Source organism: Neopelma chrysocephalum, unplaced genomic scaffold, assembly GCF_003984885.1.
Source record: "Neopelma chrysocephalum unplaced genomic scaffold, ASM398488v2 Primary Assembly neopelma1_24, whole genome shotgun sequence".
Taxonomy (NCBI): Eukaryota; Metazoa; Chordata; class Aves; order Passeriformes; family Pipridae; genus Neopelma; species Neopelma chrysocephalum.
The window spans coordinates 22864720-22890760 of record NW_020897693.1 but is presented as its reverse complement, the minus strand read 5'-3'; the positions used below and the strand labels follow the sequence as shown (position 1 = coordinate 22890760).

The window sequence follows — 26041 nt, the reverse complement described above, 5'->3', positions numbered from 1 at the left end:
ACAGGCTCTATGTGTGAAACAGAAAAGGGAAACAGATGACACGTGATGTGAGCATTACAGTGCTTCTACAATTGGTGGTCATAATTTTATTGGTGTCAGAGACTCAATGGTTAAGAGGCAAAAGAATTGATAGTACAGCTAAGGAGCCCAGTTGTTAGTGCTCAGAACTGGGAAAGAATTCTGTACTGAAAGGAGATTCAAATGTTTTCCTTCTACCTACACTATACATGGAATGCTCTAGCAAGAACTTAGGTTAGTGCTTATCTCAGTAGCATGATGTCCTCCAGAACAACATAAAGACTGTTTCAGCATTGACTCTGATTTGTAACCTGTACTTATATTGATGAGTGCCATTCCTGCAAACCAATCAGGCTGAGGTAAAGGTATTTGATTATCTTACTGACAACTTGAGGAAACATTCTGTACCAATGAACATGTTCAACACGTTTCAGTAGGAATGAGAACAAGCACAACTTGTGCAGGATCTATGATACCAGCTTACTCTCCTAAAGTAGGGTATCTCCTTGTGATCTCTTTTTTCCCTCTGTCTGAGATAGCAAAGCAAATTGCATCAAGCTCCAGCATGCACTGCACATCTGGCAGTGGATTTTCCAGTACAAAAGCCATTCAGTCACCAAGAGTTCAGTGACATGACCTTTCTCAGAGCAACCCACAAAGAGGTTGGCACTTCTAGAATTATGTGATTTTGACAACATCTGGAGTTCAGTTGTCTCCGGTAAAACAGATGTTTTACTTCTGCTGAGTGCAAATTTCTTCCCATGTTCACCATTCTGATTTCTTTTTCAAGTTGTGTTCAGCCAAGAAACAAACATAAATTTGCTTGGAAACTGTTCCAAAGAATCTGCCATCTGAACTTCAGAATGATTTGCTGCTTTACTTGCTCTTGACAGGCTCTGAAACCCCTCCAGGTCTATAGTTAGGATAGAATTTCTTTTGCATTTTTTCTCATGGCCCAAGTGATGTGAGGACCATCCCAGTGAAACCCCGATATTGTAGTAGCAAGGAACAAGGTAAGGGAAGAATCTGTCTGTGTTTCCCTTGCTGCTATTGTAACAAGGAAAGAATAATGCAGACACCTATGCTCTGAAATTATGCTAAACCTGGACCATATTTTGGTCTCTTATGCCTGTTGCAAAATAAATCAAAGGATAAGTTAGGTAAGAATAATGATGCTGGGTAGCACCAAGATCACAGAGCCTTTGCTGAACTCCTGCTGCAGCTTGTGTAGACTGATAGGTTCCTGCAGACAGTATACGGTGTGTTAAGAAATCAATAGCCTAACAGTTCCTATTCACTTTTCACTTGATGTGCATTTTACTCTTTTACTAAGAGTAAAAGGCTAAAAGAAGCTCTGTTCTGGCACAGCATAAGGGGCTGACCAACTGTTTCTGGACTGTTTTAGAGTTGAGGAACATTAAGACACACAAGAAATGGAACCAGGCAAAGGAAGCATGATCAAAATACTTCCCCAGCAAACCTCAGCAGCTAGGACAGTGTTTCCACACAGCTCTGAGCAGGTGTGGGAACATTTGCCACTTATGCCAGGCACACAGTCCCAGAGTGCTGTGGCTGTAGGATGACAGTTTTACTGGGAAATAGAAGAGAGAAAGGGGAGCAGCAGGAAGCCTGGCACGGTGCTGAACTCAGTCCTGACTCTGCACACCAACTCTGGCATCAGTATACTCCTCTGCCTCTGTGCTTTCTGTCCTCCCATGCCCAGCACAATACCAGCCACATGTGAAACTCTTGCTGACTCACACCCATTGCCCAGAACAGTCTTGGCTTTGCCCGTGTTCAGTTCTCTATGCAGCACTGCATGGTAATATTCTTGTACAAAATCCTCTCTCCTAAGTGTTACTGTTTGTCACTGTCCTAGCTTTACACGAAGGCCCATTCCCCTGCTGAAAAATGTATTTCTACTAGTACTAAGTACTTCCTACTACTACTTCTTCCTCCTACTAACTTGTTCCCAGAATTAAACTTCCCCACTTTACAAACAAACTGGAGTACCCTGGACCAGGAAGAAGGCTGTTGGAAAACAGCACAATGGCTTTAAATAAGCAACTAAGTAAGCAGCTGTAGGGGAGGGAACAAAAGAGGGGCAAAAGCAAGTGTATAGCCAGCTTCTGCACTTGCCAACCACAACAGGCACCTGTTTTGGCAGTGCTCAGAGCTTAGAAGTAAGGGGACACTAAAGAGTTAAAAAGGTTTTCAGTGAAAGCGGGCTTATGAGAGAAGGGGGGAAAGAGGAGGAGCAATCTTGTACACAGACTTTCCAGAGCCTCCGGAGATCAGTAAACCCAGGGAATCACAGACCTATGCATAGGATGCCTTTTTTTTTTCTTTTCTCTTAGATGTTTTAATTTAGGTGGTTGGGATCTAAATATATAATGATTTATCCTAAAATTAATGTATGGTAACAGGGTATAACTTGACATAGCAATCAGAACTGCAACAAATTACCAAAATTCAACCATCAGATTCAACGTAAAATTCAGCCTGATAGTAAGAGAATCTTACAGTCATATTCAGTGACAAGCAATTATTTGCTGTGGGTCACCAAAATATTTGAGATCTGACAAGGTACCAAAATAACTCAGGTATTCACCTATATGTTTTACACTTACATCTTACTGGTCCCCGGTAGCCAGCCTTTCTCTGGTTTAATTTCATCTCATTACCCAAAGATACGTCCCTGTGCATTTATTTTGTTAATGAAATGCTGGCTCTATGGGAATATCAGCTCTGTAGGGGTTGCCAGGACATATAAAAAAGAACAGCCATAAACTATGTTCATTATTATTGCAGTGCAATGCCAGGTCTAGTACTGCTTTCAAAAAAACAGAAGAGGGAGAATAGAACTTCACATGTCCCTGACCTGTCCAGAGGGACAAAACAGAGAGCTTTTATTTTATTTGTTTCTACAGTGACTCACTCTGTAGTAACTGGGTTAAAGTCCACTTAGAAACTAATAGAACAAAAGGCCTCCTGTTAGTGCTGGATATTTTCCCTCTTCAGATATCACCAGAAGGATTTATAAAAAGAAAAAAGAAAAAAAGCCCTCTAACAGAATGCAGGAAACCACAAGCTTATGGGAATGTAGCAGCACTTTGGAAAGGAAAACACTGCCTCAGACTTTCATCTGCAGGGCTGGTTTTTTTCCCCCCATTTTTTCCTTACCTTCTTTTCATCTTCTTGCAGCTAGAAGCATTTGCCAGGTCAGCACATAGCCTGGAGAAAAGTCTGGTGAGGAGAGCAGTTAAGTTGCAGGGGGTCATTGCCAGATCCCAGACAGAGAGGGAAAAAATTGTGTTGTGCTGATCACTGTAGTCTGCAAGGGGGCTCCAGCACAGAGGGAGAGAGCTTTGGTGCAGCTGTGGCTTGCAATAGTTGCTTGCCAGACTGAGGGTCTTAACAGGGTCAAAACCCTGGATTCTACAAGCTGTACTACAAGGGGGGAAAAAAAGGGCTTTTTCCTAATTTTTATTTGGTATGTCTGGTCTTCCTTTTTTTTTTTTTTTTTAATGTAGCCTAATGACATCTAAGTAACAAATTACATAATGTTCTCTAAGATATAAAAACTATCTGAAATGCTTTCTGCCTTCCATTCTAAGTATTGTCATGACATGCCTGTGTTTTCGTTATAAAGAAAACATTTTCCAGCAGGCATTCACTGAATTTCATTAATTTTCACTTTAACTTTTTCCTAAGAAACGTGAAGTGACAATAACAGAGAAAGCACGTTGAAATTTTATTTTGCATATAAGAATGAGCATTTTATCAAATTTTCCAAAACTTCCCAATCTCCGCAGCTCCCAAATCTGAGGAAAATTGCAGTTGTCTAAAATTAGAAGGGAAATTGAAGTTAAATGTCATTTCTTACCTATAGTTTTAGCTATTATTGTGATCCTAGTTTGTACAAAAGACTATGTTAATTTTTGTTAGGTGAGCTTTATGTTGACCTAGATCGGGAAACAGCTTGGTGAATAGTGTGATGAGCAATGTGTTGGGTATAAGGGAGGAATGGGAACGCATAGCCAGAACTGGACCACATAACCCAACTGTTAGTTTAATTTAGACTGCTGCAGAACCATAATCTTAAGTGGTAAGTTTTTGAGTGACTTGACCAAGACCGCACTGCACATAAGTAGTTACTTTATTTAGTTAGCTGACTGATTCCATGCTGAGTTAGAGAAGTTCGTCTGTTGTATTCATAGTAAATAGGTAAACAGAGTTGACCTTGCTATGCCTATTTCGCTGAAAACTGATGACACTGTGCAGAAAATTCGGTCTTTAAAATAAAATTCTATCCTTAATACTATATGAATCAGTTGCTTGTAGTAGTTGGTAATGTGTCATATATGGTGTCTCCTCCCTAGGCCATTTGGGCTGGTTTCCATATCAAATAGTTAAAAGAATCAAAAATCAAATGACTGGTTTTCACTTGTGTGAAGTAAGTAGTTGTAGATACTAGTAGACAAATTATCTTCTGAAAAGCATCTAAATTTGGATTCTTTATCAGCATTTCCATGAAAATAAAAAAGTTCTTTTTTCTTATACAAAGTCTCCTGCCTTAGCCTTCCTTAGGCTGAAGAATTTGAGCTCTCACAGCCTCTCTTATATGCCAGCCCCTAACCATTTTAGGGTCACTCCACTGGACTTCACTTCAGCTTGCAAATGTCTTTCTTGCAGTGTATGCTGTAAGACTGGACACAATATAGCAGTCTTTGTTAACGAACACATGGTTAAAGGCTTTTGCCATTAGTGTGATCACAGCTAGTCACAGTTGAAAGCATGTTTTCAAACCTTGTCCAGAGGTAGAAAATTAAGTCTGACTAGGCAGGATGTTTTAAAACACACTTGGGACTACTGACACTGAAAAATTCCAACATCTTACAACACATGCTAACACACACACTATTTAGCACTCAGAGTAGATAAGAAGGATGACTCTTCCTACCTGCATAGTTTTAAGTCCAAATCTTTGGAGTTGGCTGTTTTCAGACATAATTTAAATTTAACTGTTAAATTTAGCATCATCCCAGTAAACAGATGTTCTAACACAAAACCATATTCTACTGTATCTGTGCTGACTTGGAGCATGTTTGGTAGTTTGCAGTTTATTACATGATGCACTTTGATCTCATCCTTATGCGTCAACTGTCCAAGTAGAAATGGAAACATGCTGCTGGTTCATAAGGGAGAAGGCTCACACAGCTCTGGCTAACAGGGGTTAACTGCAGCAGTCACTCTCTGCCGTGTCACTGTAAAGGCGTTTCATCGCCACATACAAAAAGGCACATTCATTGCTTTTAAGGTCCAAGTCATGCTTGATAACTAGCACTGCCAATACCAATGTTCACAGAGAACAGGGAATGGAGAATATTCCCTGAAATTTTTTTAAGGTTCAGAGCTTCTAACTCCACCTTCCTGAGCCGAAAGAGAAGCTTTTTTCCTCCACACCATCTGGTATCGCTCTCTGGAAAACTTCAGCTTGGCCTACGCCCTCCTCAGTCCCTGAACTTTGTAATTTTTCAGCTGCCAGAAGCACTAACTGCCCAGTTTTATGTAACTCCAAATATCTGCAGTGGAGCTGGAGAATACACACAGGGAGGAAGTTTTGTGGCTTTTAAGCTATGCCCAGAAGTTTGCCTTATTTTTTTTTTGGTGGGAGGGGGAAGAACAGGAATGCAGTAGGGGTATACACAGGACTTTTCGAAATAGAACGGAAATTCTGTCTGCTGCGAGGGTAGGTGTAGGTTTGCTTTTGAAATTCCCCTTTTTTGAAAGAGGCCTGAAACACATTTCAGGGGAGGGGTTTGCTGTTATATTTCATAAGTGTAAATACATCAGTAATAATTTTCAGTTCTTCATGTTTGTTGCCTATTGCTGAGAGCCAAATCTAACTTGTAACAGCTATTGTCAAAGTCTGTATAGCCAAAAGGGACCAGCGGTTTTCCCTAGCTCCAGCTAACAGCTTTGCAGGTGATTATGCAGTGCCTGAGTTTCTGCAGCCAAGCAAAGCAAATGGACATGCACCTTTTGTGGCACTTGAAGCTTTATATGCCAGTACCACAGAAAAAATGGCAAACATTCAGACAAGTTAGGCGGGGCAAAGGAGGCTGCATTTACAGGACCTGTAACCCCCTTTTCCTGCATTCCCTTTTGAATTGTTTGCAAACCCTGAGTCAATTTTTGTGTTTGCCATTTCAAAATAAATATTTTGTGGTGGCTGGGGGGGGGGGGGCTGTGTGTGTGAAAGAGAGCAAACTGGAGGAATGAGGCTTTAGCACTGTAGTAACGAAACAGCAAACAGCCTATCAAGCCAAGGACAACCCTGCAATAAACTAGCTATCCAGACCTGTAATCGCAAGTGACTTAGCAATAACAAATCAGTGCATGCCTATGGGTGTGGGAGAGAGATGAGCAGAAATGAAAGAGATATGTTCCCAGAAGAGTAGAGAAAGTGAGCAGAACAACTGATGTGTGGAGGAGGTAAACAGGAGAAGCGTGTACTTTGATGGTGTTGTTTGTGCATGTACATCCTAAACAGTTGAAGTTAAAGCTTTCTTCCCGTTGCCTACAATATGCGGAATTTCATGCATGTGCTAAATGTTGAAACAGGAGCAAAAATCAGCATCAGTTCCTCTTGGTACAAAATTAAAGCTGCATGAAAACAGCAAACTGTTAATAAACACAGCATCTGAGTCAGAGTTATTATCTGCAGGCCCGTTGTGGCAGTGGTCTGTAGCCAGAGGAGCCAGAGGCAGAAGCCACTGCAGTCATAGGGGGATAAAACTAAATCAATAAAAAAATGGAAGCTTACAGAAGTAAGCTGTCAGTAAGGTTAATTTTAAAGGGATGTGGTTAAAGATAAATATCAAACTTTGCATAGCAGAGCTATGTTAATGAATTGCAGTCTTTCCAGTGACAGAATTGGAGTCCTTACTAAAGCAAAATTGTAGATGTGGAGGTATGATTCTCTTGCCATATAACTGAAAGGTTGTCTCGCAGTCTTCTCACAGGTTGCAAGACTATCCTCTTAAATGTTAATAAATTGGAGCTTTTGGTTAGGACTGCTGTGTCACTCAGGGACAAGGAGTGGCTGAAACAGCAAGAGAAGAGTGGACATGCTTACAAAAACAGTGATTCATGACTGTGTGTATCCTCTGTCCATGGGAGAGACAAATATGTCAGTGCAAACAGAACTGCTGCTTCACAGTCCTTAGTGAGCTTTTTTTTTTGTGACTCCTCTGGGACTGTGTTGATGCACAGCCTGTGTGCTGGAGGCTGAATTGGTTCCCAAATGCACTTAGTATTTAAAGACATTAATAATTTAGGGCTGTCTGCCACAGCTTCATTTGATGTGATTGGAGCTTCTGACCTCTCCAGGCTCTGATTCCCAAAAAGCAAGGGACTGGAGAGCACAAGGGACAAGCCACAGAGAGCGCCCAGCTGTGGAACACCCTACATGTCAGGGTATGACCATGAACTCTAGGGAGAGCCTTCCAAAGGGACTGAAATTAGTGTTTGGCAAGCACGGGAGTTATTTTATTGAAGTCCCACTTTTTTATCAAATGTCTTCACCATGTTGCTATAGTGGAGCCAGAGAGGTTAGTGGTCAGAACAAACAATGTTGTTACTGCAGCGGTCCTGCTTTCTTCAAATGTCTTCTCGTGGCTTTTAAGGGGCTTGATGAGCTGTTGGATCTCTGCCATGTAAACAGAGCCCCTTAGTGCTGTTTGGTGTGTCCTTAGCCAGTGCCAGGCTCAGAGGGCAATAGAACAGACTCAGGAGGCTCTAATGGAGATAATGACAATGCTGGAGTTTACACAAAGGTCAGGGACAAGAGATCAGCCCATCTTTGGGGGAGGCCATAAATGGCTGTCAAGTTCAGATTAGGGGAAGGAGCAAATGGATGTATCTGTTCTTTTTCTTTTCTTCCAGGGCTGACTTGGGAGGCTGAGTGACTGAAACCACCATATACTGAACATTACACATTACAGCCAGAGTACTGATCAAAGCTGTCCAGAGACTTTGGTTGTGTGGAAATGGGAAGTGGTACCCTGTTGTGTTGTCACATTAAAGGCTTTTTTCTCTTGAGTCAAATTTGAGCAGTGCATTGGCATAGGACTCTTTCCCTTTCCACCCTGCCCATTCCAGCTGGCTCAGGGCTCTAGAGTTTGGCAGATATATTTTGGGCTGGGTACATATCAGCAGTGTCCTCCCTCTCTTGAAATTCTTAATTTTACTTGGACTGCTGTTGAAAGAGTGGAGTTGTTTGTGCAGAGGATGAGGAGAACTGAAAAGAAAGAAGAGGTCGAGAAGTACAGCTTAGAGCACACATCCAGAGCTACTCCATGGAGGGTGAAAGGAATTGTAGAAATTACAAAGGTGGCAGGCTTATCTTGTGGTGCTGCCAAGAGGCAGAGGTCCAGAGCCCTTGCCTCTCCCTGAAATTGCACAAGAGAGGTGAGCTCGGGATCCCTCTTACCCTCCAGTGTGGGATGGCTGTGTGAGAGGTGGGTCCTGGTGAGGCACATCATTACCCTATACCTTCAAGGCCAAAGTTTCCCAGTGTCCCCTGTGGCCTGGTAGAGGTGCTTGCACAGTGGAGGGCAGTCTGTGCACCATTGCAGCCTACACCCAAATGCTCCCGGCTTTTACTGTTGCCAAGTGGAGGAAGCCAAAATTGGCTTTGCTTTACGGTGCAAGAACGCAGCTCAGAGGATGTGAATATATTTTTCAACACAGCAAATAGTCCCAGCATGTGAGGAAAGGGTAAAACACAGTGACCTCATTTCAACAAAAAACCTCATCCATCATGCAGAGAAGCAATTAAAAAGCATGGCAATGAAATACATGCCAGCAATGATCTTCAAATCCTAAGTCACCTGTGCCCAAAATAAGCCGTGCCTGTGCCCATTCCAAGGAAAAGGTAGTGCTTCATGTTTTCCTCTTTCAATCTCTGCAGCCTCTGAGTTCTGGGCAGCCAACTTGCTTCTTTGGACTTTCTTATAAGAGGCAAAGAGTTAATTTCAGGAAAAAGGAGAATTTATCTCTCTTTGGATGATAAAAATGATAACGAAAAATCCCAGTGTGCTTGGCAGTATTGGGAATGAAGTTGTTGTGTCCCAGCGTTGCATTCTGGAAGTTAGCACTCTTATAACCAGGACCTGTAATATCTTAAGTTGAAAGGTGATATTCCAAAACTGCAGGTAGCACATTCTTGTGAAATTTAGCAGTTGCTCTTGGAAAAGTGTTTTGTAAATTTAATTTTTATTCCCTTTTCCTTACTTTTATTTGGTTTTTGTTTCTCTTTCTGCTAAAGATGAAGCAATGGATTCAGAGCTCTAAGTTTTGGGACTGTCAGACATGTATTCAGATTTCTAATTTGATTCATGCAGCAAAATAATGGGTTAAATCAAAACACACACAAAATCAAACATTCCTGTGTTCTAAGAAAGTTTTGTTCCAGATCCAGATATCATATTGAAATTAAATTCTTGCTTCTGCTACTAGCCAGAAACCATGGTGAGATAAATGAAATCAGATGGGGAAAAAAAGGAGGCTCAAATTCATGGCAGAAAAAAATCTTAATGTAACAGTGTATCTTTGGCTTCCCTGTCAGGGAAGGAAAGAGAGGAATATTTCTGTCTACTCTGCTTTACAACTGTCTATGTATGCTAACTTTTTTTGTTTTCTTTTGAATGAGTTGACTTTTGCAGGAAACAGACTGTTGGCATGATCTGGTACAAGAAGCCTGTGTTATTGTCTGCCTGGCCTCTCCTACTGGGCAGATCAAACATGGCTCTCAGCTAAAATGCTTCCTGCCTTCACTGTCTCCTCTCTGTTACTAGCAATGATGAGCTTGTGTAGGAGCTGTTAGGAAGGCCTCAAGTGTCACTGTGACCAAAGTTTCACATATTGTGGAAAACGCCCTGTAATGTCAAGGTGATGACAAGGCCAAACAAAGAACCTGATGGAAGGAATAGGTGGCAGGGGAGAGAGAGAATGAACCTACCAAGTGCTTATCCATAGCTACCTGATGTAATCACAGGCAGGAAAATTCAATTCCAGTTATTTGTGTTTAAGTGAAAAAGGAGGATAAAATCTAGTGGCAGAGAGGAGAAAGTGCCACACATCAGACTAGAGTTGAAAGGAATATGTAAGTGATTCCTGTCCGAGGCCTTGGTTTGTGTATGGGATGGTACAAACCACTCTGCCCCCCCCAGCACCTTCTCAGGGTCACAACAAACCTGAAGGAGTGCCAGAAGTGCCCCTTCAGCCTGAGTTGACATGCATGGTGGCCTTTATCCCTGTTACAGGAACAGTAATAGGTAAGACTCAAAACGCAGAGTCACACGGCAGGTCTGGTCATCTGTTGCGACTGTTGTACAGGGGTATGACTTCATCAACAGCAGGAGATCTACTCTGTCTTGTGACTGTGTGTGAAAGAGAAATTAAGCCAAGTAAGTCCATGGCAGAGCGGAACACACAGCTCAGGACTTCCAGTGGCCTGGTGCAACCTTGTGTTGTGGCTTTGCATTGTTTCTTTCATCTATATTGGAAAAAGTGCACACGTGCATTGCAGTGAGCAAAACCTTGACAGCGTTCTCACTTCCCTTGCACTGCCTCAGCTGGCACTTCCTCTCTCTATCTGGGCACAGATTCTCAATGCACAAGAAACCACAAGTGCATTGAGGCTGCACTGTTGCAAGCAGAACAACACACAGTCACATCAGCGGGGACAAAGTGCAGAGCCCTCTCCTCTCCCTGCTCCTGCTCCCGTTCCCAGGACAGACGCCGTCAGCTGTCTGTTACTGCTGATTACCATGAGGCTCGTCCCTGGGTCTCCCAAAGTGCATCTTAAGTTTCTGGCAGCAGAGCTTGGAGGACCCAGAAACAGACCTTCTGCCTGCTCCGGCAGCTCCACGTTGTGCCTGCCTGTGACCTTCCCTGCCCTCCGGCCTCTGGCCTTGCCACCCGACCTTGTGGGATTATTCCTGCTGTGCCTTCTCGAGGAGAAGGTCCTTCAGCTGCTGCTGTAGTGTCGAGGGTAACTATGAGAGGAAAGAAGAAAATCCCCCTTCGATGACTTGCTTTTGTGGTGGGCAGTAATCAGTACCCTGGGCACACTGCTGAAGCGCCATTGGAAAAAACACGTTATCCCTCTGTGCGCTGACCTCCCTTAGGCTGCTATCTTCCCCCCACATCACACTCTCAGTTGCCCTTGTTTCCAGCCAGGAGGGCCCTTAAGATAGCAATTCCTGCCCATTCTGCCCTATTTTCTAGTTTTGGTCTGAAGAACAATATTGGAGGTGGGATTTTTGCTGGAGTTTATCGTTGCCCAATCTTCATCTGCTTGAAAGGCTGGCTGCCAGTAATGGGACAAGCTGCTTCCTTGGTTACTGCACCACAGGCCACGGGTGCTGGAAGGGGGAAGCAGGGGGGATTTTTTGTTTGTTTGCTTTTCCTTGAACCGTGAAGCTCTGGGCAGTGCTGAAGGCAGGATACAAGACCTGATGGACAGGATCTGGTTTTGCACACTCTCCTTCCCCTCTTGAGGAGTTGGGCTTGTGGCCCCAGCAGTCTTTTCAGGCCCTGCCAGCAGGGGAGTGAGAACTAGGCCCACGGATTGCATCAGGGCTCTTTTTTCTGGTCGTACTGGTTGGTTATAATGAGAAAATACTCCAAATTCCTAGTGAAAAATCCTTTCTTCCTTTATTGTTACTGGGCCAGACAAGCTAAGCTAGCACCGGAGCCCTGACTGATGGCTGGCTAGTGGTGTTCACAGCAGTGCCAGGGTGGGAGGCAGGGCTCCGAATCCTCACCCCAGCATTACTCTGTGGTGTTTTATATAAACCTCAAAAAATAGCTAACTTGCTGTACATTCTGTCTGAACATATCTGGGCATGAAACAGGATCAGTGATACAATTCCAAATGTTGTTTAAAAGCTCAGTTAGCTAAATGAGTAAAAAAGACCTTGCAGTGAAAGATACTGAAATGCAAAGTGGTGGAACTGTCTCAGATTTCATTTCTGAGTAAAGCTGCTTTCAATTGCAGCAGCAAGTACCTTTAAAATGTACTTATTGTTTTTTTAATTTTTTGTTCCTCATCTTTTGCAGAAATTTGACGTGTTCTAGACAGTAGGTTGGATCCAAAACAGATAAGGACTTCAATTCAAGGTGTCTTGCCTCACCACTGAGGCATTTGCAGTGAGCTGTGACTGGAGGTAGTCAGCAACGCAAGTTGTTCTGGAGAATGTACTGGTTAAATATTATTGGTGGACTGTGAAATGTAAATGAATTAATATTTAGGAAAGATTTTATGATTTTTCACCTGCAACCCCAAGTATATGTTCACTGGTTAACAGACTTGTCACGGAGGCATGAAGACACTCTGTCCAGTCCTCCCAGTCTCTGAATTGAGAAGATTTATCTTCATTTATGTCTGACTTGATTTATCTTTGCTTCTTTCTCACGGTTTTTTTTTTCCTTTTTTTTTTTCTTTATGATTTGGATTGTTGCTTTAACTCCTGAGAACTGTGAGAAGCAGGTTTTCTTTCTTCTTAGGAGGGGGACACTACATTTCCTACAGAATTGGTTTGATCAATATGAAATTAACAGGGAAACTAAAGTGCTCATTCTTACTATAGGTGCACTTCATCTGTGGGGTTTTACTTAAAAGCAGAATGAAGAATAGAAGTTTGAGGATCCGGGGTCTCTGTATGTACTATGTTGCCAGTCTCTGTCCTGTTATGTGGAGATAACCTTCAATTCCTTCTCTGTGTTTCTCATTTCCCCTTTTATTTTGTGTTTCAAATCACATGGTTTTCTTTAGACTTCTTTAAATATTTAAAAAATATTCATTAACCTCTTAGTAATCCTTCTAGATAAGTAAATGTCATTTAACAAGAAAATCTTTTAAAGGTGGGAAATGTGAGGTACAGAATATTAAATAACAATTATTTAGTGAATTCAAACATATTTCAAAACTTCTAAGTACTTTTGCTTGTCAGCCTGTATTTTATACTTTAATATCAGAGAAACTTCTTTGGACATTCTTTAAATAAAAAACATTAACTGTGTGATGATGGGCAAGGAGCAGATAGTGAACATAGTCATTTTGGAGGAAATCCTTGGGAATTCCAAATACCCATCATATCTCCGCATGGCCCGAAGGCCAAGTTTTATATTGCAGTATTTCCATTGATTTTTGAAATCATTTTGAGACATTTCCAGATGTCTTCATTGAAAAAGATGCCGCTAAAGGCTGAAGCCCGGATCGCCACTCTTAAGATACAAGAGCCTCATGGAAAAAAATCCTACCCTTGTTTCTTTTGGTGCTTATGTAGCCCCTATCAGCATAGTATCTGAGCATCCTGAATGCATTACAAACAGGAATAACGATGACAAACCCTCTGTCTCTCTTTTTCTTCCCAGCCTGTAAGTGAAATAGCTTGGTTTGTTCAAAGGACTTTTTTCTTGTGGGTTCTAAATATTTAGCTGTGGTTTTGCACAGTTTATCTACTGTTCCATTATTCCACTGCAAGGGGAAAAAAAATGCCATTTCCATTATTTGGTTGAACTCAAAAAGCCACAGTGTTATGTGTTCCCTCTAGTGAGTCCCATGTAGAACTTAATCAATACCATTCCCAGAGTTGTGCATTCATGGCTTCATTGATGCACAACCAGGATTCGGTGTTGTGTAAGCCGTGTATGATGTTAGAAGAAGGCTGCTCTATATGTTAGTTGCAACCGTTCTCAGGATAGGTGTGGAGTTTTAATATTTGCTTGTAGAATATGCTTGAGAAATCATTATATTCCCTTATTAATACTCTGTGAACTTGATAAAGTAACACTATGTTAAACAAGGGTCATTTTTCTCTGTTGTCTCTTTCTTTCTGGCCTAAATGTAAAGCACACTGTTTAATAATCAGCTTGATTTTTCATTCAAATTTGTGCTTTCTCTTTTGAGATAAGAGTGAGTACAGCTCCATGTTTTCCACTTTAATTGTTGTTTAAAAAGCACTGTACAGGATTGAAAAGGAGTTTCCTGAAGACACTGAAATTTATGACCACTGTTAGCCCTTTTCCTCAGAGAATTCTGAAGATTCATCCCTTTCACATGTCAAATTTCTTATATTTATCTCCCTGAAAAGATCTGAAGGCCTTAAACTGAGCAGGTAATCTGTATGGTCACTTGTGCTGGGGGAGGTGGCTTATTAAGTAAGCAAGATGCTACATAGCAATTGAACTCAGAACTCTTTGAATCATCCCAAATGCAGCGCTTACTGAAATAAAGCTTGAGGACATAAAGCTGGACATCACACCATGATCCCAGTCCTCAGAGTTGTACAGTTAGGTGTCCACGGCCTTGAACATTAGAATGGGACCATGTTCCTTAAAAGTCACAATGTAGATCAGCTTTTTTTGGCTGTCGCAATTGTTTGCATTTCCTACGTCAGGAAGGCATGCAGACCTTAATGCTCTGTGCCACTGTGACAGCAGTCTGTTCTTTTGACACAGCTTGATAATTGTTAGCATGGCTAAAATTTCACCACTTCTGCCAGCATCACCTCTGTTTTTCTGTGGTTGACTAAGCAGCATGGTTTTTCTTTGGCTTTTATTTGAGCTGAGGACCTCAGATGGCTGGGACACAGTGCTATCTGTAAAGTGAAGGCAATATGTAGTTAGGTGTCATAAATGCTCTCCTGACATCCAAGGGTGCTGTCTCTCACACATTTATACATGTCTTATGGTATGGGAAAGATAACTGAGCCGTGTGGGCCTCTGTGGTTGCAGAAGTGTGTCAGTGTATCATGACTCTTTGGGAGGAGAAGGAACATGAGATGAGTCTTGGTCTTTTACATTCATATTCAGAGAAGTGTTAAACTGACAGAGCAGCTTTTTTGATCATTACAGCTAAAAGCTGCTGAGAAATGCTATTATCTGAGTACTTCCTGACCCTTTCCTCATAGTACAAAATAAATTTCCATAATAGAAAATATTTCTCTTTCAGAGGTGTCATATTATTTCCAAGTTGCACAATCTAACAGTAGGAAAAAGTAATTAAGAATAAGACACAGTTTCAGAAACAGGATACAGATACTTGTTTGAATGTATCATGTGCAGTAGGCTTTATGAAACATCTGACTTTCCCGTAAGAACCTCTGCGATGTTTCCAGTTCCCTTATACCCTTAGAAATGTAACGTTTTCTTCTGTTGTTCAAGGAAAGTTCCCATAGCTAATAATAGTTTTAAAGGTCTGTCAGTGTTTAAGTGGAAACTTCAAAAAGCGCTTTTCTTTTGTAAGTTAGTTCTGCCAATATGGCAGTTTTCTGTCATTTTTTAGTGAAAATACCACTAGTTTGGAAACAGGATATCTGCCACTTCTTGCCTGTGTCTGTGTTTATGGTATCTAATCATAAGCAATTTCTGGTTTGGGAAATGTTTCTCCTTCTTTACAAATTCAAGAACATACAAATATTCCAGGAAGAGTCTGCCTGCTCATATGTACAAAATGTAGTACTCCCATTGCTGTTAGGCTCCTAAGTCCTTTATTTACACCCATCTGTTTTGGGACCTATTTTGAAATCACTCTTACTATGGTAAGAATCTTTGAATAACTTACGGAGGCTTAGGTCAGTGGCTTAGTTTGCCTTTATTCTGGCCTACTTCTCGCTCATCTTGCACTGGTCTTATTTGCTATTGTGTACGCTTTTCCACCATTTCAATAACCTTCGCCTTCTTTTACCTTCCTTTCTCTTTGTCCATCTGATTCCAGACACCAGCCCCAAACACTTCCTCTCTACCTACAAGGCAAACTCTGCTTTGTTATGTACTTGGAGTATGGGAGTACAAATCTCATGAATTATAATGCTACATCCAAATATTGGTCAAGATGCTTTAACTTTCATGTCTTGATTATTTCCCTGGGTGGCTAAGCAGGAAAATAATTCCTGGTTAAATGTGGGCTTAATTAGATGTTGGCCTATGAGCTACCAACATTAAAAATACAGGCAACAATATGGGTGCTGAAGAGTTTAACCACAAACATCTCTTTTAGTGTCTCTCTTATTCTTTTAACTTAATTAACAGAAGTTAATCTTCTAACTTTACAACTTAATGTCTCTACAGCTTAGATTTTATGAAAGGCACCACAGCAGATCTTCTGAAAATGTAATTGTGTATTACTATAATTATGGCTAAGAAATTTGCTTTGCGCATTGGCATAACAGGAAAGTAAGAATACTTTGCCCTTACCAATCCCTTGGCGCTAAAGCATTCAAACCCTGCAATTTAGCGCTTGGTCCTGTACTCGATCTGTATGCCTCACATCCTACGAATGAGAGGTTCTTTTGCCTGAATGCATAGAGCATTGCCTGGTTACAGGCAACACATTGTAGCCATTGAAAGAAGAACTTCACCAAGAAGAGCACATACAATTATCCTCATTTTACAGTAGACACTATGTAATACAGTATATGGTAGAATGTGGCATTAGCCAAGCCAGGGGTTCCTGGCTTCCTTCTCCGTGGTCTAACAAGTGGGAGCTGCAATAGCAGTCTCTGCATCCTCCATTTGCAATATGGAGAGGCAATGGTAGTGGTCCTTTAAACAATCCTCTTTATACTCACTGCTTAAATCAAGGGAGATGCAGAAAACTGTAGCATGAGTAAGGAAAGAATTAGTTTTCTAATTCTTTCATGCTTAATTACTTTTGCTGTTCATCACAACATAAATAAATGTACTTATACATCAACGACTAGTTGCCCACAGCACATGCTCAGCCTTTCATGACTGAAGTTGCATGTATGTACAAGACAGCAGAAGTGAAATAACTGTGAGTCTCTTCAGGATTTATAAATGAGGGAGGGCTTAAAGGGTTAAGAAAAACCCTCTGCATATACCTGGTATATAAAACTGTCATGTAATCAAATGAGAGGAATGCACTCCACTATGTACATTAGCAAACACTCTATGCAAGTTGGCTGGCAGAGGTTCAGGGTTTTCAGTGCTGCCTTGCACTACAAAGCCCTTCTTTGTTCTCTCAGCTCTGTTTTAAACATCTGATGACTGTTCCACACCATGTTAGTGCCAAATCCCCAGCTTCATTGCAAACTCTTTACAACAGCATATTGTGGGCAGATTGGATGGGGACGGGCTGGTAGAATGTGGATATCTCCCCTTTCTTTGCTTCTCAGGCAAGTCCTCTCACCAATTCTGCCTTCTCCCTGTGATTCCCATAGCCCCTTGTGCAGCCACCTGGATGGTGTTCAAAGCCAGAAGAAATCACTTGGGTATGCAGAAATTGAACTTGGATCCTGACATGGCAATACCACTCCACAAGTGTGCATCAGGATGGGTGTAGCTGAAGTTCAGCCAAGGAAGAGCAAATGAATCAAAGAGTGTTCTTGCAACAAATGTTTTTGTTGAAACTTGTTATACCTATACTGTTGTTGGCTGGATCTTGCCTGAGCTTGCTAGCCAAGTGGTATTGGGCTTTGAAAAAAATTAGATGAAAGATTTCCTATGAACATGCACACAGAAAGGCAGGAAGTGGTGCTGATGACTCATGAGATGGTGATGTTCCTTCTTGATTTGGAATTAAAGTACTTCCCTGGAAGGATATTAACACAGCAGCATACAACTCAGCCTCTGACATCAGATGAGATGTTAAGCCAGGGCCTCATATCCTCATGCTTTTTAAGGATGCTTTTTCATAAGACTTTTACCAATATTTTAGTTAATAAGGTGATGTCCTAGCTTTCTGTACAAAGTAGGAAAAGTAGCTTTCTGTGGTATTGTCTTAACTGCTACATTGATGCTCATTCTGTTCGAGAGATGCTTATTCATTCCGGGAAAAAAATGTTGCTTGAGTACAAGAAGATGTACAATAAAAATATGCATCTTCTTCTTGGTCCTAAACCTACTAATTCTTTTAATGAAGAATACTTCTGTTTTTCTGGATAAACATAGAGTTAGTGTTGTTGCCTGCAATGCTTTGGGATTTCTGTGCACAGACGCTGGGGTAGGAAACAAACAGTAAGCTTTTTGAGTTAAGAGGAGATTTTATACAATATCATTTAAGTGGTGCTGCCCACTTTTGGCAGCTAATGTAAGAAGAAGCTAAGCTGCTCAGTTTCCCATTCTGTTTCTTGTTTCCCTTCCTGAAGCTCCTTGGCATCCAGTACTGGTGTTCTGGAAACTCAGCTGTGCAGTGGGTGGCTCTAGTGCCTTCTAAAATAAACAAACCTATTTTAATTCAAATTTCTTTATTTCACATGCAAATATTTCATTGTAGACTCAGAAACCCTTTCTAAAGTAAAACCTGTCTATTAAGGGCCACTTGAAGGTGCATTGTAAAACCTTTGCTTAATCATTTAAAATCCATGAAAGCTAAAATCTTTGAAAGCAAGGTTTACAGCACTGCAGAAGCCTTGCAAGGCTGTATTTGCCACTAAAGCAATTGTATAATAGTATAATGGATTGCATATCAATCCTTCAGGAGACTTGCAATGTCTGCTTAGGCTGTGCAAGTGCAGACGCTCCTGTTTTTGCCATGTTTGTTTCTCTTATACAGGACTGAGTACAAATAGGAACTAATTTCTCTATGATAAACTATTAGTACGTGGTGAGGGGGTGTTATTGTCATCTTACTCAGAAGGGATACAGCAAAAGAATTGAAGAGGCTCTCTTAGTGGTATATAGAAGTCTGTACCAGTGTATATAGAAATCAGAAGTTGAATCCACATAGCCTTATTCATTAAACTGTTGGCTCTCATGTTGCATACTACCTCCTGTCATATACAATGTCCCAAGAAAGTTCATAAACAAGACCCTGTTCCATTAGGCAGAGAGTGACCAGGCAGTGAGTGTCTCATTTCTTAAGACTGTAGCAGGGGCTATGAACCTATGTTCCTTTTAAGGAACAGGAAGAAAATACCATGGGGCATTTTTAACGTTCTCACAGAGTTTTGTGGACACGAGTTTAATAACTAGTACTTTCCTGAAGGGGAATCAGTTAGCCTTTTATGATATTTCCAAGAGATTCCTGCTTCCTTTCCTTGCCCTGGCCTCTTTGCTGTCACCTTGCAGAGATAGTCCTTGAGCAGCATGTAGCCATCCAGTGGTTCTTGGTCCATTTACCAAAGATGAATAAGCAAAAGTTCCAAAAGGGATTGACACTATAGAAATCTTCTCCTTTGTGTACTACATTTTGTATTTCAGGATTTTCCAAACCTTTTCCTCCCTCTTTCCCCATCTCTACATGTCTTTAACTGCTTCCTCTCAGCCTCCTGCTTCAAAGCCCTTGCATGTACCTAGTGCCCACCTAACTGTTTCCATAGTAGTGCTCTAGCACGTCTGGCAGGGAGGTACGAACACTGTCATTTTGTGTTGTTTAGTTTTTAAGTCCATTATAGGTGTACTTATATGACAACTTTGACCATTTTAGCACAGAGACATAGTTATCTTGCTTTTCCAATTTTAATACTCACTGGAAGAGATTCACGGGAAGTCAGAGTTTTGAGAGACAAAGCTAAGTGTAGTACCTTGCTCTGCAAGTGATGCCTGTATCCTTTCATGCGGGCTGTCAGGAAAAAAAGGTAAAGAAGTGGAAGGACTTAGGAAATGCTCCAGCTCTAAAATGCTCCAAATGCAAAATTATTTATTTCTTCTAAGAAGCAAGTTGCTCTTTGGAGGAGGAATGCAGCTAACATTAACCAAGGCAACCTACAAATATCTGCACCAAAAAAGGAGCAGTTAGTCTAAGTAAAAAGAAGACTGTGTTTTAAAGAGCTAACTGCATTTTGTTAGGAATGAGTGAAGTAAGCTGTTTTCTGGGCAGTTATTGTTTGGTGGAGCTGAAAGAATGAGCCAGGTATTATGCCATTACTTTGAGATGGAACATTTGGGAGAGATTAAGTAGATTTGCTCACTCCCAAAATAGTTTTGGGCCTTAACTCAAGAGTAGGGGATTCAGCAATGAATGCAGAGCTAGAGCAACCAGGAAGGTCAAGAGGGACTCTTGACTTAGGGTGATTTGAGCTGAGCAAGGGGTTATCACTACGTGCAGAAGTTCTCTTTTTACTCCTACTGAGGCCTCTGTGCTCCCACAGCAAGGGTGCAGGTCCCACTTACTTTCAGGCAGGTTGAATGTCATGTGGGTTTTGCTTCCCTCTGTGATTTGGTTGTGTCTGGAAACAGCTTCTTGTTGCCATTCAGAGAAAGATGCAATCCTGATGAAATCCAGCTGTATCTGTCCAGTACTACACTGATCATGTAGTGTCATCTGCTGCCTTCCAAACCAGAATCTCCCTGTTTGCTTTCAGACTTTACCTGTCACAGTTGCAGATGCTCTAGTAACTACATGTCTCACCTTCCAAACTTTCTGGCACCTAACATCTTGGGCTTTCCTCTGAGCTGCTGAATATTTGGGCCCAATCCTTCAGACCCGTGAGTTCCCACATAAGTCAGTCATTTCATAGTGTCAGCACAGCCAGGCTCTCTCTTGTCTTTTCTCCAAATACTGAGAACAGATCTTTTATAAGCTGATAGAACTTGAAGAATTCTTCTGTGGATTGGAAGAAGAGCAAATTAATTAAAAATTCTTAATATGTACATGTAATAGAAGAGCACCGCAGTGTAGTCCCAACAAAGAGTCCCAGCTCTGCAGAAGAAAAATTTCACTGGACTATTTAAAGTGGAAAGATCCTTCCCTTCTTTCCAGTGTAAAATACATGCTTGCTGATATGTGGGGAGATGTGCCGTGTGAAGATTTATTTTCTTTGAGAGTATGAGTATACTGCACTGAGGAAGAAATAGATTTCAAGTAGTCTTTCTCCAGTTTTCTGGTAAGACAGCCACTGTATCTCCCAGGATAATAGGAGTGCCTGACACACTGAGCAGATAAACCTTGAAGGATGTGAGGAAAGCTACTATACTGGGATCAATAGCATACTTTTTCCTTCTGTAGTATGCAAGCATTTGACCTGATTTAGACTAGAAATTCCTCATCTGCTTCTTCCTTTTTACTTGTCTTTAAAGAACATATAAATCCCCGTATCTGTTCATGCTTATGGGTAAGTCCGTAAGTATATGTTTCCTTGGAAGTCCCATCTATTTTTACTTGGAAAATCCAGAAGAAATTTAAATGGAAGTTTTACATTTGTTCCATTTATATTTAGCTGAAATACCGACTGCAAGCAGAAGAAATAGAGTTTTACCAGTGACATGTGAGTTACAGTGTGCTCCAGACTCTGCTGAGGGGACCTCAGGTCATTAATAGAGTATTTTTATGTGTTTTTAGTTTTTTGAGGGGCTCTTACAGAATAACACTTCCAACAACAATCTCTGTTTACATTTTACTCTCCGAGAGACACATTTTGCAAAGAGAGTGAGTTGGGGAATGCATTCAAATTTTTCTTATTTTAAACAGGAATTAATTTCCTTTGGTCAAAATTATAAGGAAGCCTCACCTGACAAATGAAATTATAAGGCTGATCTTTTTCATGAAAGCTAATGTTTTGTTCCTGAGACATAGTCTGTGTATGTACTGCTAATGTAGTGCTGACTCAAACATCATTCATCTGTAGGAGCAGCAGAGCTGAAGGTCAAGGAACAGACTCTGCAGGTGTCTTCCCCCAGCTTTCTATACTTGCTGTGTGGTGCAACCTAACCTATTACCTAAGTGAGAATTTGCTCTTCTGATGAATGTCAATGATCCTCAAGGATTATATTGTGTTGGCAGGGATGATTTAGAAGGATTCAGAATGAATTTGAGAGGCAAAAGGCAGCCTTCATCTACTGCCATATGTTGGATGGTGCTGTTTGACTACAAAGGTGTCTGATCCTTCTCCAAAACATCAGTGATACAACTGCTCTCCAGTATTCATAGATAAATCAGCAAGGAGTACATATTTTCTTTTACCTTTTGTTCCTATTTTTAAATGGATTTGAACCTATGAAGAGTACTGGAGTGATTTCACTCTTCTGTTCCAAAACCAAGATGAGTAGAAACCACACGAAAACAGACTGCACTGACACAAAGGGAAGGGCATGCCTTTTCAGTTGGCTGATAATCTCTGAGACACAGCCTAGAGCAGACCTGGCTTATGATTTGGTCTTCTTTCACTGGAAACAAGAGGAAAGGAAAGTCTGTGCTGTTGTCATTGGCAAAAGGACAGCACACCAGCATTTGAAGAACTGACTGCAGTTACAAAAATGAAATAGTTAAGATGGTGGCATGGTACCTTTTTTCATCTCCCCAAAAAATCAAAACACACAGTAAGTGAAGTCCAATATTAACTTGGAATGATTTGGACATATCACAGGATGACAGAATATGCCGAGTTGGAAGGGACCCACAAGGATCATCGAGTCCAGCTTCTGGCTCTGCACAGGACCATCCCCAAGAGTCACACCATGTGCCTGAGAGCATTGTCCAAATGCTTCTTGAACTCTGTCGGGCTTGATGCTGGGGAGCCTGTTCCAGTGCCCAACCACCCTCTGGGTGAAGAACCTCTTTCTAATATCCAACCTAAACCTCCCCTGACACAACTTCAGACCATTCCCTCTGGTCCCATCACTGGTCACCACGGAGAAGAGATCACTGCCTGTCCCTCCTCTTCCCCTCACAAGGAGTTGTAGACTGCAATGAGGTCTCCCCTCAGTCTCCTCTTCTCCAGGCTGAAGAAACCAAGTGACCTCAGCCACTCCTCATACAGCTTCCCCTCAAGGCCCTTCACCATCTTCATTGCCCTCCTTTGGACACTCTCTAAGAGCTTAATATCTTTCTTATATTGTGGTGCCCAAAACTGCACACAATATTCAAGGTGAGGCCGCCCCAGTGCAGAGCAGAGAGGGAAACAATCCCCTCCCTCGACGGGCTGGCGATGCTTTGCCTGATTCCCTCAGGACACGGTTGGCCCTCCTGGCTGCCAGGGCACTGCTGACTCATATTCAACTTGCCATTGACCAGGACCACCAGGTCCTTTCGATGCACTGCTTTCCAGCATCTCATTCCCCAGTCTGTACATTGCCCCATCCCAGATGCAGAATCCAGCACTTTCCATCATTGAACTTCATATGGCTGGTGATTGCCCAGTCCTCTAATTTGTTGAGGTCCCTCTGCCGGGCCTCCCTGCCTTTGTGGAAGTCAGCAGCTCCTCCCAGTTTTGTGTCACCTGCAAACTTCCTTAGTATCCACTCCAGTCTTCCTGGTATTGAAAGAAGAACTGCACTCATGTTTAGGGACACATTCATTTTAGGGAGCTGCCTGAAATCCATGGAGTTTCAGCTGGGACTAATATGACCCTTGCCTCTGAGTCAGATTGTACAGTCACACAGTTTATTATATCTTTAGAAAACTTTTTGCTATACCAGAGATCCCTCAGGATCTGTCAGTGAGTATTTCTAATGTCTGCTCTACCTGTTCCTGATAGGATCAAAGCACTATACTACTGGCAACTCAGTGTGTCCCAAATGCAGTATTGTTTTCAACTTTTTTTTTTTTTTGGGGGGGGCGGGGGTTGTTATTTTTTTTGCTGTTGCTGGAATAGCATCCTAGAGAATGTATCTTTCTGGAATAGAGAGGTAGTGCTGACCTTTAGACCCAGAAACCTACCCCAATCTTACAATACAGTCTATAAAAGGGTACTGTAGACAGCCCTGGAGTGAACACAATGTATTAATTCACTGGAGCAGTTGTGCTGCATCCTGGATCATGAAAGCACAGCTGGGGCAATTTTAGAGCAGCAGTCAGGTTCCAAAAGGGAATCTAGGCTTTTATTTTTCCCACTACAGTCACCTATTGTTTTGTTTCTTGTTTTCCTCAAGATATTTAGACATGCCCGGTGGTCAGGAAAGTGAAAGAGTGGGAATGCCAGCTCCGGGCAGCAGCAACATTCCCAGGTACTCTGCAAACTTCCTCCTCGCAGCTCTGTTCCTGCCATCACAACAAAGCTGTAGCTCCTGCCTGTGCATTTGGTCCTGAATCTCACAACCAAAGCACCTCCAGCCTGGCCTACACACATTTATCTAATTTCAGTGTGTAATCCCACACAGTGCTGCCATATCATCTCAAATTCAGTGAAGAGAGGTGAGGCCAGGATGTGTTTTAAAATGCAACTGCAAATAGGGCTTAATTATACGATGTTCTGTAATGATTTTATGATAGCAGCTGAAGGCTCGCATGATCCTTCATGACTTTTATTTCAGCTGGGATCCTGCACAGAAATCAATACATAAGTATATAAATGACACTTCACAGCTTCAAAAGGATACTATTAATGAAACCAATATACTTAGTATTTGTTAGCTGAATAAACCCCAACAATTCTGATTCTCTGGTCTATTAAGCCATGTGAAAGTATAAAATGGCCTTAGGATGGTCAGCTAACCAGTAGAGAATTCTTCCTGCTTAGGCTTTCTTTGATGATAACAGCCAGCTGCCAGCTGCCTCCCTTATAGATGTGTATAAGAAAACAATATGAAATAAAGCCATGTGTACTTTATCTTCTGCTGGATTAATATTTTGGGGTAGTCCTGTTATGAATGATAGCTTGGCACCTCAGGGGCAAATGTCTGCAAATAGCTTCTTTCTTGTGCCCTAACTTCTCCTCCAACCCTCTGTCAGAGAGAGTGGAGAAGCAATTTTTACTGTATTAAAAGCATTTAAATAATTTCTGTTATCAAAGAACTCATGCCAGACCCACATAGATCCAGAAGCTGACATTATACTATCATAGAAGTCCTGGGACCCCTTTCTTCACTAGTATAATCTACAGGGAGACATTCGGGCTGTAGCATGGATTGTTTTATAGACTCTGAATACTGTCTGAATTCACATGCCAAAAATTCCTTTTATAGCACTCAGCATGACACCTTTCTTCCAGGTTCCAGACTGCCCAGAGCAGATTGTTTGTAAAGAGTCAAATGTGTACACTCAGTTTCCCATAAAGGTTATCTAATGGTAAATGGTAAAATCACTTTCCTGACGATGGAAGTGGTGGTTATCTAGTGTTTACATAGGGGACACAGAGTAAAAAATGTTTGGTTTGTTTTTTAGAAGCATTCTAGATTGGTATCTTCAGCTTCCTAAATATAACCTGCAGTGGGAGGCTTCTCTGCAGCCTCACCAAATGCAAGCCCCTAATTGTGTCTTGCTTCTTCCTATGCAAAACCACTGTGATAGATTTTTATTTGAGAATTTACCGAGAAGGTGGAGTGATTCATGCAAACTGCTTGGTACAACAACATGTGTGAACGTGTTTCTCTTTTCTGCTGCTAGTTGTGATATTCCCCACCATGAAGTAGTACTCTTTGGGGCTGGTAGTGACTAGCGGACACAGAACAGTAAAAAAACATGTTATCTCTGCAAGGATAAAAAAATACTGTCCTTTTTTAATGCATATGCACCTTCTGCATATTAGGAAAATCTGTCTGCTGCTGGTGAAAATTAACAGTGGGTGGAGATGAGCCATTGGTGAAAAAGTTTTCTGTTCAAGGGCAGACTGGAACAAGCAGTGTTTGGCACTACTTAGAAACCAGAAATCTGCAAGGCTGCTGCAAAATCACATCTAGTGCCAGCACATGCTATTGGCATCCCCTAACAAGAGCAAGTGTGCTTCCCAGAGAGCAGAAGGTGTCAGCTATGTAAGGGCTCTCTAGGTCTGCTTTCTGCCAGTCACTGTCAATACTATAAATAGATGCTCTGGGAGTTTGTTTCAGGGAATATTTTGCAGTTAGAAGGTACCATATTAATATAACCAGGAATATGTTTGTAGCCACAGACTAAGGCCAAGATTTCAGAATACATTTTCATCATGCTTTGCTGTTGCTGTTACTGTTACTGCTGTCCTACCTACTCCTCTCCCTGTGCTTGTTGCTATGTAAGCTGTGATCATACCTCTGTGTGATCATGAGGTGAGCCACATCTGGGAAAATTAGGGTTTTAGATGGTTTTGTCTAACCAAACTATCCCTGAATCCGTTTGTTTCCTTAATTCAGTTCA

General features: G+C 41.6%; 1 protein-coding gene across 11 annotated transcripts in view; it reads left to right on the top strand.

Moving 5' to 3' along the window:
- Nucleotides 1-26041, top strand: part of RAD51B (RAD51 paralog B) — a 439031-nt gene that overhangs the window by 328315 nt on the left and 84675 nt on the right. The window contains exons 12-13 of one of the 11 annotated variants that reach the window (XR_003538276.1): nucleotides 912-1031; nucleotides 12681-12750. The exons of 8 other annotated variants lie outside the window; for them this stretch is intronic. Coding sequence is in view for 1 of the 3 variants with exons in the window: in XM_027708181.1 (XP_027563982.1) it covers nucleotides 12681-12709 (29 nt within the window). In the remaining 2 variants the exon portion in view is untranslated. Of the gene's footprint in view, nucleotides 1-911; nucleotides 1032-12680; nucleotides 12751-26041 lie in introns of those variants that run through there. 2 more of the 11 variants (XR_003538278.1, XM_027708181.1) reach the window with 2 other exon arrangements.